At 42.7% G+C, this 12,836-nt stretch overlaps 1 protein-coding gene across 3 annotated transcripts in view; it reads right to left on the bottom strand.

The window, feature by feature from the left end:
* The window catches only part of tns1b (tensin 1b), a 277,921-nt gene that overhangs the window by 222,857 nt on the left and 42,228 nt on the right, over positions 1-12,836 (bottom strand). The window contains exon 1 of one of the 3 annotated variants that reach the window (XM_071340788.1): positions 3,056-3,206. The exons of the other annotated variants lie outside the window; for them this stretch is intronic. Coding sequence (XP_071196889.1) covers positions 3,056-3,070 — 15 coding nt within the window. The 5' untranslated portion in view covers positions 3,071-3,206. Of the gene's footprint in view, positions 1-3,055; positions 3,207-12,836 lie in introns of those variants that run through there. 3 annotated transcript variants of the gene reach the window in all.

Here is a 12,836-nt window from a genome sequence, read left to right as displayed (position 1 = left end):
TGATGTGTACACTGAGGAACTGTCCCTTCGATGTGGATAGGGGGTGCTCCCTCTGCTGTTTCCTGAAGTCCACGATCATCTCCTTTGTTTTGTTGACGTTGAGTGAGAGGTTGTTTTCCTAACACCACACTCCGAGTGCCCTCACTTCCTCCCTGTAGGCTGTCTCGTCGTTGTTGGTAATCAAGCTCACTACTGTTGTGTCGTCTGCAAACTTGATGATTGAGTTAGAGGTGTGCATGGCCACGCAATCATGGTTGAACAGGGAGTACAGGAGGGGGATGAGCACGCACCCTTGTGGGGCCCCAGTGTTGAGGGTCAGCGAAATGGATATGTTGTTTCCTACATTCATCACCTGGGGGCAGCCCGTCAGAAAGTCCAGGACCCAATTGCACAGGGCGGGATTGAGACCCAGGAACTCCAGCTTAATGATGAGCCTGGAGGGTACTATGGTGTTGAATGCTGAGCTGTGGTTGATGAACTGCATTCTTACATAGGTATTCCTCTTGTCCAGATGGGATAGGGCAGTGTGCAGTGTGATGGCGATTGCGTGGTCTGTGGACCTGTTGGGGCAGTATGCAAACTGAAGTGGGTCTAGGGTGGCAGGTAAGGTGGAGGTAATATGATCCTTGACTAGTCTCTCAAAGCACTTCATGATGACAGAAGTGAGTGCTACTGGGCAATAGTAATTTAGTTCAGTTACCTTTGCCATCTGAAGGTTGAACATGGTGAGATTGTAGACTCCTAAATTGATAGTGCAGTTCGTTTAGGTCATTTTACAGCTACGTTTTCTAGCTAGCCAGCCAGCCCATAAAGAGAGCATTGCAGATGTTGTAGTCCACTTGAGCTAGTTCAGTTATCTTTGCCTTCTTGGGTACAGGAACAATGGTGGCCATCTTGAAGCATGTGGGAACAGCAGACTGGGATAGGGAGCAATTGAATATGTCTGTAAACACACCAGCCAGCTACACTGTTTATATTCGGCCATATTCCCAGTTTCCATGATTAAATGCGGTGGTTTGCGCTTTCAGTTTTGTGCGAATGCCGCCATCCATCCATGGTTTTTGGTTAGCGTAGGTTTGGCAGTCACAGTGGGTATAACATCTCCAATGCACTTCCTTATAAACTCACTCACAGAGTCAGCGTATAGATCAATATTATTCTCTGAGGCTGCCCAGAACATTTCCCAGTCTGTGTGATTAAAACAATCTTGAAGCGTGGATTCCGATTGGTCAGACCAGCGTTGAAGGGTTTTAGTCACGGGGAGATCCTGTTTGAGTTTCTGCCTATAGGACGGTAGAAGCAAGATAAAGTTGTGGTCGGATTTGCCGAAGGGAGGACATGGGGGGCCTTGAATGCATTGCGGAAGATAGAGTAGCAATTATCCAGTGTATTGCCCGTGCGGGTGCTGCAATCAATATGCTGATAGAATTTAGGTATCCTTGTTCACAAATTTGCTTTGTTAAAATCCCCAGCTACAATAAATGCAGCCTCAGGATATATGGTTTTCAGTTTACATAGAGTCCAGTGAAGTTCCTTGAGTGCAGTCATTGTATCTGCTTGAGGGGGGTATATACACAGCTGTGACGATAACTGGAGAGAATTCTCTTGGGAGATAATAAGGTCGGCATTTGATTGTAAGGAATTCTAGGTCTGGTGAACAGAAGGACTTGAGTTCCTGTATGTTATGATTACACCATGAGTCGTTAATCATGAAGCATACACCCCCGCCCTTTTTCTTCCCAGAGAGATGTTAATTTCTGTCGGCGCGACGCATGAAGAAACCCGGTGGCTGTACCGACTCAGTCGACATATCCCGAGAGAACCATGTTTCCGTGACCTATTGAACTCTTATGGGATTCTATCCTATATGGTTTTATCTTATAGGATCATATAAGATTCCAATACAGTAATCCAATAGAAAAATCCTATCAGATTTTGGAACCAGTTCTATTGGACTCCTATAGGATTCTATTCTGGTTTAGCGGTCTAAGCACCCGACTCCGGACCACTTAAGCCCCCTCAGCCGACTGTCTGTGCCCTTAACCACTTTCTGTACCCCTCTCTATTGCTGTCTTCCTATCTGTACTCTCCCTATATGTCCTGTAATTTTTTTTATAATAATAACTCTGGTCTCCTTTAAAAATAAAGACAAAATAATCATGTTTACCGTAAAGACAAAAAAATAATACCAGATTCCAATAAAAAAATCCTATCAAAATCTAAAAGAAAATTTTGGAACCAGTCCTACATTTTGGACCCAGTCCTATTAATTGTTTCTCTGAGTGCACGAAACTCTGTCTTTGTATGTCAACTCAACCATGACAGGGTCCTTACTCCAGAGCTTGAAGGAGGTTGAGATGGGCAGCGGCAACACAGACCTCTCAAACTTATTCAAGGAAAGAGACAGAACCATATACAATATCTTCTATCTCCATGGCTTTAAAACTGCACAGCCAAGCTTTTGTTTGAGCACTTGACTCTAACATAGTTCCAAATCAAATGAGAAATTCCTCATCTGCTTTCTTTGACAAATACACTTTTAACTGTTAAAGGGAGCTGGGCAAGTCATAGGCAAATCGTGAGATACATAAAAGTATTGCAAATAAGCCTGAAAACATGTTGACAACCTGGTAAGCCTTTTGTTACATGTACTGTATGTCTGCAAAGCATAGAAGTGTTTAACTCATTATTGAACTACTATGGAAAGATATGATGACACTAAATGAGATAAGCTGTCCAGTGACACAATCTTGAACAAAGCGACAAATGTCTTCCTTTTAACATCCTGAGACCTCATTTTGTTTACTTTTTTTTTAAAGAATACGTGTTGCAAGGCACCAGGCCTTTCAAAGAGCTGTTACTTCAATATCCAATCACTAAAATCCCCTGTTGCTTATCTGCAAATGGAAAGTCATTGTCTAAAACATTGGATTAAATGTTACGTAAAAGCGTGCTGCAGTTTCTCTCTAGTTGTTTACTGACTGAATGCAGGACTCTCAAGAGAGAGTCAAGCCCTGACCCTCTTCCAGGTCAAAGTGGTTAACAGAGCACTCACCAGCCAGAAGGACATTGCAGAGCTTTCAATGGTACACTTATAGGACAACCACTCCTCTCTTAGGTCCAGAACCAGGTAAGGTTCAGAATAATTAATTAGGCTTGCCAGGAGCTCACGGGGACTGTGCCATAGTCCCTCTAGTAACACAAACTGAACTGAGAGACAGAGCCTGGCAGTCTAGCCTTTATCCTGACATATTTCCTGAGCTGCATTGTTAGACTGGGAAAGAGAAAACACACACACTCTCACACACACACAGACAAACCGAAACACTCGCACGCTCACACCCACACACTCAGACACAAGCGTGCACACACACACACATACTAACACACTCATACTAACACACACACACACACACACCGGCATGCTTGCACATACACACAACACACACAGAGCAGTGGAAATGTTGTCTCACTCTCGGGGATCACACCATGGAGCGACCTGCAGAGTGAGTCCAGCAGGAGCTGTTGTTCTTTCCTTTATGTTTTGGGCCAAGGTCACTGTTTAACCTGTGGCTGGCGGGGAGGCGGTAGCCTGCTCCCCAGGACGCTTCACGTCCTTGTTGATTATTGACAGAACATGGAAACCTTTCCAGCCAGCCAACCTGCCAAGACTAAGCTCTCCATATCTCACCACACTGTTTGTTAAAAGGACCACAGCTTATTTACGGTCAGTTCATTATGGTAAAGAATAGATTTACCTTCAATACATTAGGTATAGACACATAACCTTTTGTGTGTGATTTAGTGGCAATACGGGCATGGTACTCTTCGCAGGATTTAGAGGCAAGGTCTAAAGCTGAGAGTGTGAGAGAGGAATGACCCAGAAGTGCTTGGGATAGCGGATCTGAGAGAAGGGTCTCTAAATGTGATAGAGTAACAGCTGTAGTTGAGAGACCAAAACAGAAACCCATTAGTTGATTTTAACTGACCTTTTAAACCTTTTCACATACTACGTTCTAGATATGAAAGAAATATGTATTGTTTTTCCATCGCTATGTTGAAACAAAAATGGATACATTTAAAACTGTAAAGGATTTACACAATAAAGTCAAAGACATTTATTTTGGAGTACTCAAAGAGTGAAACATATAGCTTGGGAGAAGAGTGTGATGGTCAGCAGAACCAGGGATGGGGTGGGGTGAAGAGGTCAGGTGCACAGCCAGGAGCCAATGAGGGGCCAGGCAGGCTAGGGTCACCCTTTGTGTTATAGCAGGCGCTAAATGGAAAACGTTTCAACCTGACACATTTGTTGGAACTTTGACTGGTTCCTTAGTTTGCTACATTGACAACAGTGTCTTCTGTCGGAGTTCGAGGGAGGGGATATAGGAGGTAAGTAATAACAACACTCTCCTATATCCACCATTGAGTGTGAGATGAGTTAGCGGCACGACACAGTGCTAACATTCAGGTCGGCTTGTCCTCCTTTGAAGCTGAAATAAGATTTATGGCACTTCCACAATGGAGTCGTGTTTTCATTTTCCCAGAGATTGCATGGCAAATGCCTCTCCTAGTGATATCCTCAAGCGGATATGTAGGATTTCTATCCCCCGAATCTACAAGGCACCAGGAGGGACACGATCCTGCATTCTCTTTCATACACACTAGATGTGTTGACACCTCTTATCATCATCGCCTTTACTGTAACGTCACGGACGCCCATGTTTTTATACGCCTTTATTCTATCACAACAACTACATTGAAATGGGTGATTTTCAGATAAGGAGAGATTATATCATGTAAAGAAAGTAGCAGGGGAGGTGTTGATATGGTGTTCAACTCAGTTTGTGTGTGTGTGTGTGTGTGTGTGTGTGTGTGTGTGTGTGTGTGTGTGTGTGTGTGTGTGTGTGTGTGTGTGTGTGTGTGTGTGTGTGTGTGTGTGTGTGTGTGTGTGTGTGTGTGTGTGCGCGTCCGGCATAAACAAAGACACCCAGAACAATCTGTTCCCTAGCAGCGGCCAGGTCAGCTGGGGAAGCAGTAGAGCTGCAAGCGGATTGGATGGGGTGTGTTCTCCAACACCATCGTGGATGGAGAAAAAAAAATAGTTTCCATCAACAGGCTCTGCACAGGAAACACTGTGTCCCCAGCAGGAAGCGCCTGTACAGAACAACAGAGTGGACAGGGGAGCCTAACTACAGTTTGTGTGTGTGTGTGTGCATGTGTGAGAGAGAACTGGATACTGCTGTAAACACAGCACCACACCCCCTTAGGGCTGCTAGTCCCCGGGGTACCCTGTCACCTCACCGAGTTCACACCACACCCCCTTAATGAGGGCGCACCGTGGATTGCGTCATCTCCTGGAAGCTTTCCAAGAAACCAATGAGAGTTACTTGGCAGGTTCACATGTGGTCATACATTAAGTCAATACACTCCACATGTGCTATTCGTGACATCCATGTTAATGCAGCAATACATATGGATGATGATCACTGAAGGCAAAGGCTAATGATGAGTGGACAATGGACAAAATGTATGATATCCTAGGCATGTAAATATATTATTACATCTTACAAAGCTTTTGGATTTATATTATACTGTGTTATGCTTTGTGGCGTTGTGCAGCGGCAAGTGCAGTGTGAGTAAGGAGTAGATATTTCAGCTCCTCCTGTTGGGATTGACACGGGGCATTGACAAGCCCATGCTAGGAGAAAAGACAGGGCTATTGGAGACTAAAACACAAGGAAAGTTTATCAGGACTCAGACCACGTTTTCGATACATTGAAAGAAGGGATAGGTTGGTTTGAAGGGGTTTACCTTGTCACTCAACTTCTGACAAGTGTTTCTTCACAAGCGCAATAGTAACCTTAGCGATAGTGATTCTGTCCAATGGCGGTGCCTTATGCAAATAGCCCCATAGGCAGTTGTAAAGGGGCACGCTTGACTGGCTGCGAAACTGTGTCCGTCACATTGGTTTTCCATTTCACATGAACTTCCCTTTGTGCTAAAAAGTCTGTTTTTGTATGGTTTAATTGAATTAACTCCTGTGGAGGAAACAGATGCCTCACTTTGGAGAAGGGGGAGACAGTCCTTACGGAAAAACCACATGAATTCACCAGGTCACATGTGATCTTATGAGAAGTTAATGTGATAACATACAGTACCAGTCAACAGTTTGGACACACCTACTCATTCAAGGGTTTTTCTATATTTTTACTATTTTCTACATTGTAGAATAATAGTGAAGACATCAAAACTATGAAACCACCAGTGATGGAAAAAATACGCAACTGTCATACTTTAAAAGAAAATTACTCAGGTAAAAGTGAAAGTCACCCAGTAAAATACTACTTGAGTAAAAATCTAAAAGTATTTGGTTTTTAAATATACTTAATTAAGTATCAAAAGTAAAAGTATTAATCATTTCAAATTCCTTATATTAAGCAACCCAGACCACATGATTTTCTTGTTTTTTTAATTTACGGATAGCCACTTCAACAGTCAGACATAATTTACAAACGAAGCATTTGTGTTTAGTGAGTCTGCCAGATCAGAGGCAGTAGGAATTTATAATTTTTGACAACTTTTATTTTTACTTCACTATATTCCAAAATAAAATATTGTACTTTTTACTCCATACATTTTCCCTGACACCCAAAAAAGTACTCATTATATTTTGAATGCTTAGCAGGATAGGAAAGTGGTCTAATTCATGCACTTATCAAGAAAACATCCCTGGTCATCCCTACTGCCTCTGATCTGGCGGACTCACTAAACACAAATGCTTCGTTTGTAAATTATGTCTGAGAGTTGGAGTGTGCCCCCAAAAGAGACCTCAGAAAAAAACGGTAGGCCTCCACAAGTCGGGTTCATCCTTGGGAGCAATTTCCAAATGCCTGAAGGTACCATGTTCATCTGTACAAACAATAGTACGCAAGTATAAACACCATGGGACTACGCAGCCGTCATGCTGCTCAGGAAGGAGACGCATTCTGTCTCCTAGAGATAACTGTACTTTGGTGCGAAAAGTGCAAATCAATCCCAGAACAACAGCAAAGGACCTTGTGAAGATGCTGGAGGAAAAAGGTACGAAAGTATCTATATCCACAGTAAAACGAGCCCTATATCGACATAACCTTAAAGCAAGGAAGAAGCCACTGCTCCAAAACCATTATAAAAAAGCCAGACTACGGTTTGCAACTGCACATGAGGACAAAGATCGTACTTTTTGGAAAAATGTTCTCTGGTCTGATGAAACAGACATAGAACTGTTTAACTCAGGAAGTTAAAGATTGGTCGCAAATGGGTCTTCCAAATGGACAATGACCCCAAGCATACTTCCAAAGTTGTATCAAAATGGCTTAAGGACAACAAAGTCAAGGTATAGGAGTGGCCATCACAAAGCCCTGACCTCAAACCTACAGAAAATTTGTGGGCAGAACTGAAAAAGCATGTGCGAGAAAGGAGGCCTACAAACCTGACTCAGTTACACCAGCTCTGTCAGGAGGAATGGGCCAAAAAGCTGAAATAAATCATTCTCTCTACTATTATTCTGACATTTCACATTCTTAAAATAAAGTGGTGATCCTAACTGACCTAAAACAGGGAAATTTTACTTGGATTAAATGTCAGGAATTGTGAAAACATCCGCATTGAGCTAAAGTAAAGGAGAGGGGTGACCTCGACAATTTATTGTTAAACGAGAGGCTGCCTGGATCTTTAATTTAAATACCCTTGCTCCCTTCAGTCTCAACGTAGACTTTGATCTGAAGCCATTCTTGTGATTTTGCTATTGTAAAGGTTTGTAGGCTTATGTAGCCAAACTGTGATCGTACGCTATCCGCTTATGTTTTTTGTAAGCTATTTTAATATATGAGAATTAAGCAATAATATCAGGCCACACCCGGCCATGATTACTGACACCTGTGTTTCTTTTGACACTATATAAATGATTCACCCCGCAGTGTTTGTCATTATACCCTGATGAAAACAGCGTGTCTGTCGAAACGTTGGACATAACATTTTTGCATCTGAGCTCCTAGAGTGTGCGGCTCTCCTTTGTTTTTTTAGGTGTTCCACTCCACTAGCCAGCACCTCACCTAAATAGGTGTGCGTTTCCTTCGCCTCTAGACAATGCAGCACATGCAACAATGTTGATGACAATAATGTTGTTTCCAATTTGATCTTAATATAAATCCACAAGCATTCTATAATTAGAATATTAGTTTGTGTTTCTTACATCTGCACACAGCTAGTTTGTATTTTCTTAGCAAGTTAAGCGAAATCGTGTTATCCACTAACGCTAATCGCTAGTTAGCTGGAAAACGTAGCTAGCTAATGCAGCCTGATACCAGTGCTGGTGGAGGCCTAAATCAGCATGTTGTCTGTGCAACAGTATCTTCTAAATCAAAGAGGAATTAGGCAAAGCATGAATATGTTGGCTATATGAATAAAGATTTAATGTAGCCAAAGATTATAGGGTCCCCTAGGAAACACGGAACATCACTTTGATTCCTACCCTGTCACAATAACTCGTCCATGGCATTTTCATTCGTTGTCATGTCAAACACTGTATTCAAAGTGCCCACAATTATTTATATTCTAACTATAGAATTATAACAAAAGTTCACCCAAGTGTTTTGATCTAAATCGCAATTGCAACGTTTGGATAAAAGTAAGGCCTAATATTTTTGCCCATATCTTGTGTGGAAATGATCTCAAATGAGTGCAGGAAATGCAGAAATTAATGGAAATGCTGGAAATTATTTTAGGTTGAAGTTGAATTGAACAGTATAAATCAATCCAAATGGAGAAAGAACCATTGAAATAATTTAGAATATATGTGTTGCTACCCTAAGGTCACTCACTACTCATAAAGCAAATGTAGAACTTGTATTAATCAAAAACATAAAACATTTGAAAAATACCATGATGTGATATTTTGCCCATATCGCCCAGCCCTAGTTCCACCCCCAGTCCAATGGCCAGACGGAGCGAGCCAACCAGGACCTTGAGCCTACTCTGCGCTGCTTGGTCTCCGCCAACCCCACCATCTGGAGCCAGCAGCTTGTGTGGGTGGAATATGCCCGCAACACCCTTCCCTGCTCTGCCACGGGCCTATCGCCATTTGAGTGTTCCCTGGGGCATCAGCCCCGCTCTTCCCCGAGCAGGAAGAAGAGGTCGATATACCTTCTGCCCAGAGCCCGGTCGGCCCTCCTCAAGACCACCTCCAGGTATTGACGACAAGCGGATCGCCATCGGACCCCGGCTCCCCAATATCGTCTCGGACAGAAGGTTTGGCTATCCAGCCTGGATCTGCCCCTCCGCGTGGAATCCCGCAAACTCTCCCCCCGGTTTATTGGCCCGTTTCCCATCTCCAAAATGATTAGCCCCTATGCTGTTCATCTTCTGTTGCTCCATACCCTTCGTATACATCCCACCTGTCCAGAGTTAAACCCATGTCTCACAGCCCTTTGTCTCCTGTTTCTCTGTTTGTCTGTTGCCAGTTCGTTTTGTTTCGTCAAGCCTATCAGTGCTTTTCCCTCTGTTCCTGTTTTCTAGTTTTCCCGGTTTTGACCTTTCCTGCCTGCCCTAACCGTGAGCCTGCCTGCCGTCCTGTACCTTTGCCCCACCTATCTGGATAACTGACCCCTGCCTGCCTTGACCTGTCTTTTGCCTGCCCCTGTTGGATTAATCAACTGTTGTTAATTCAACATTGTCTGCATCTGGGTCTGGGTCTTACCTCAAACGTGATAGCCAAAGGCATGCTCCAACACTCAGACATAATTTACAAACAAAGCATGTTTTCCAAATCAGAGTCTGTAGGGATGACCAGGGATGTTCTACTGAGTGTGTGAATTGGGAAATGTTCCTGTCCTGCTAAGCATTGGAAATGAGTATTTTGGGTACCAGGGAAAATGTATGGAGTAAAATGTATCATTTTCTTTAGGAATGCAGTGAAGTAAAATTTGTCAAAAATATAAATAGTAAAGAACAGATACCCAAAAACAATACTTAAGTAGTACTTTCAAGTATTTTTACTTAAGTACTCTACACCACTGACTGGCTCTGACGCTCGTCAGATGTGGCCAGGCTTGCAAATCCACACGAATTACAAAGGGGAACCCACCCGAGTGCTGCCCAGTGACGCAAGCCTACCAGTCGAGCTAAATGTCTTATATGCTCGCTTCGAGGCATGCAACACTGAACCATGCGTGAGAGCAACAGCTGTTCTAGACAGCTGTGTGATCACGATCTCCATTGCCAATGTGAGTAAGACCTTTAAACAGGTTAACATTCACAAGAACGCAGGGCCAGACGGATTACCAGGATGCATACACAGAGCATGTATTGACCAGCTGACAAGTTTCTTCACTGACATTTTCAACCTCTCCCTGACCCAGTCTGTAATACATATATGTTTCAAGCAGACCACCACAGTCCCTGTGCCCAAGAACACCTGTCTAAATTACTGCCGCCCCATAGCACACACATTTGTAGCCATTAAATGCTTTGAAAGGATGGTCATTAACACCATCACCCCAGAAACCCTGGACCCACTCCAATTCACATACTGCCCAAACAGATCGACAGATTCCATCCTCAAAACGTTGCCAACCAAATTAAAGCCACTCTAAGTGACTGTATTACCATCCTTTGTGTCTCAACAGCTGTCCATGCCAGAGTCTTTGTGGGCGACTTTCCGCATTGCTGAATCTGTAATGTCTTGAAAGCCTGTTTCTAAAAGAAATCTCATTTACACATCTTTTGACCCCAAACCATTAATTTACTCAAACAGTCACAGAGTTGACTAAAATAACATTGTTAACAGTTATAGATGCCCTAAAATCTGTCAAATTCATAACAGCCATTAATTAGCTTATAATTTCTTGGAAGCAACTCTTAAGCTTTAGTGAGAGGACATCTATTTCCTGTAAATTGGGTGCTATTCACACACATCTTCCCTCACTGTAAGAGTCACCTCTATTTTTGAAAACGTTATTTAACAAGGCGAGTCAGTTAAGAACAAATCCTTATTTTCAATGACGGCATAGGTTATCTGCCTTGTTCAGGGGTAGAACGACAGATTTTTACCTTGTCAGCTCAGAGATTCGATCTTGCAACCTTTCGGTTACTAGTCCAATGCTCTAACCACTAGGCTACCTGCCGCCCCAGTCATGTAACCTCTATTGCACTCCACACTGCCCTTTCCCACCTGGACAAAAGTAACAACTACATCAGAATGTTGTTCATTGACTATAGCTCAGTGTTGAACACTATAGCTCATCACTAAGCTAAGGTCCCTGGGACTGAACACCTCCCTCTGCAACTCAAATCTGGACTTCCTGATGGGCCACCCCCAGGTGGTGAGGGTAGGCAACAACACATCCACCACACGGACCCTCAACATGGGGGCTCCTCAGGGGTCCCCTCCTGTACTCCCTGTTCATCTACGACTGCTTGAAAGCGCACGACTTCAACACCATCATCAAGCTTGCCAACGACATGACGTGTGGGCCTGACCACCAACGACGATGAGACAGCCTATAGGGAAGTGGTCAGTCAGCTGGCAGTGTGGTACCAGGACAACAACCTCTCCCTCAATGTGGGCAAGACAAAGGAGTTTATAATTTTTTTCCATTATTATTATTACTTGTATTCTGCATTGTTGGGAAAGGCCCATAAGTAAGCATTTCACTGTTGGTCTACACCTATTGTTCACAAAGCATGTGACAATGAACATTTTATTTTATTTGATACATTTAATAGTTTTCCTTGAGTGTATTTTAACAAAGCTGAGATTTAGTTTGAAGTCCAAAGTGTTGGAATACACATTGAAATCAGTTCTCCTGTAGACTCAGACATGGTAGCGTAGCTGACGGCATTGACGGAATGCCGTCAACCAAGAGGTTTTGACTTCAAATCCCAGGTGAGGACATGTTGAGTAATAATTACTATATAAATAAACAAACACAATGTATGTCAAAGTGTGTCAAGTATGTATATGAAAACACATTGATTCTTGAGATATCCTAATGACTAATTCTTATTTGCAGGGCATCGCCTGTGAAATCTCATATTAAATAGTTGACCAAAAGTACGTGGACACCAGCTAGTTGAACATCTCATTCCAAAATCATGGGCGTTTATATGGAGTTGGTCCCCCCTTTGCTGCTATAACATCCTCTACTCTTCTGGGAAGGCTTCCCATTAGTTGTCAAAATAAAATAAAATTTTATTGGTCACATACACGTGGTTAGCATATGTTAATGAGTGTAGCAAAATGCTTGTGCTTCTAGTTCTGACAGAGCAGTAATATCTAACAAGTAATCTAACAATTCCCCAACAACTACTTAATACACACAAATCTAAAGGGCAATTGTGTCACACCCTGGCCTTTGTTATATATATTTTCTTGATTAGTTTAGTTAGGTCAGGGTGTGACATGGGGGATGTTTGTGTGTTTTGTCTAGTTTAGGGTGTGTGTATTGTTTAGGGGGTTTTGTAGTATGTATGGGGTTGTGTTCAGTGTAGGTGTTTAGAAAAGTCTATGGTTGCCTGATTTGGTTCTCAATCAGAGACAGCTGGTTATTGTTGTCTCTGATTGGGAGCCATATTTAAGGCAGCCATAGGCTTTAGGTGTTTGTGGGTAATTGTCTATGTGTAGTGTTTGTGTCAGCACTATTTGTAATATTAGCTTCACTTTTGTTAGTTTGTGATTAGTGTTCGTTTCGTGTTTCCTCTCTTCAAAGAATAAAAGAAGATGTATTATTCACACGCTGCGCCTTGGTCCAATCTCTCACTGCAAGACGATCGTGACAAATTGAGAATATGTACATATA

The sequence above is a fragment of the Salvelinus alpinus genome, chromosome 14 (genome assembly GCF_045679555.1).
Source record: "Salvelinus alpinus chromosome 14, SLU_Salpinus.1, whole genome shotgun sequence".
Lineage (NCBI taxonomy): Eukaryota > Metazoa > Chordata > Actinopteri > Salmoniformes > Salmonidae > Salvelinus > Salvelinus alpinus.
This window is presented reverse-complemented; position numbering and strand designations above follow the sequence as displayed.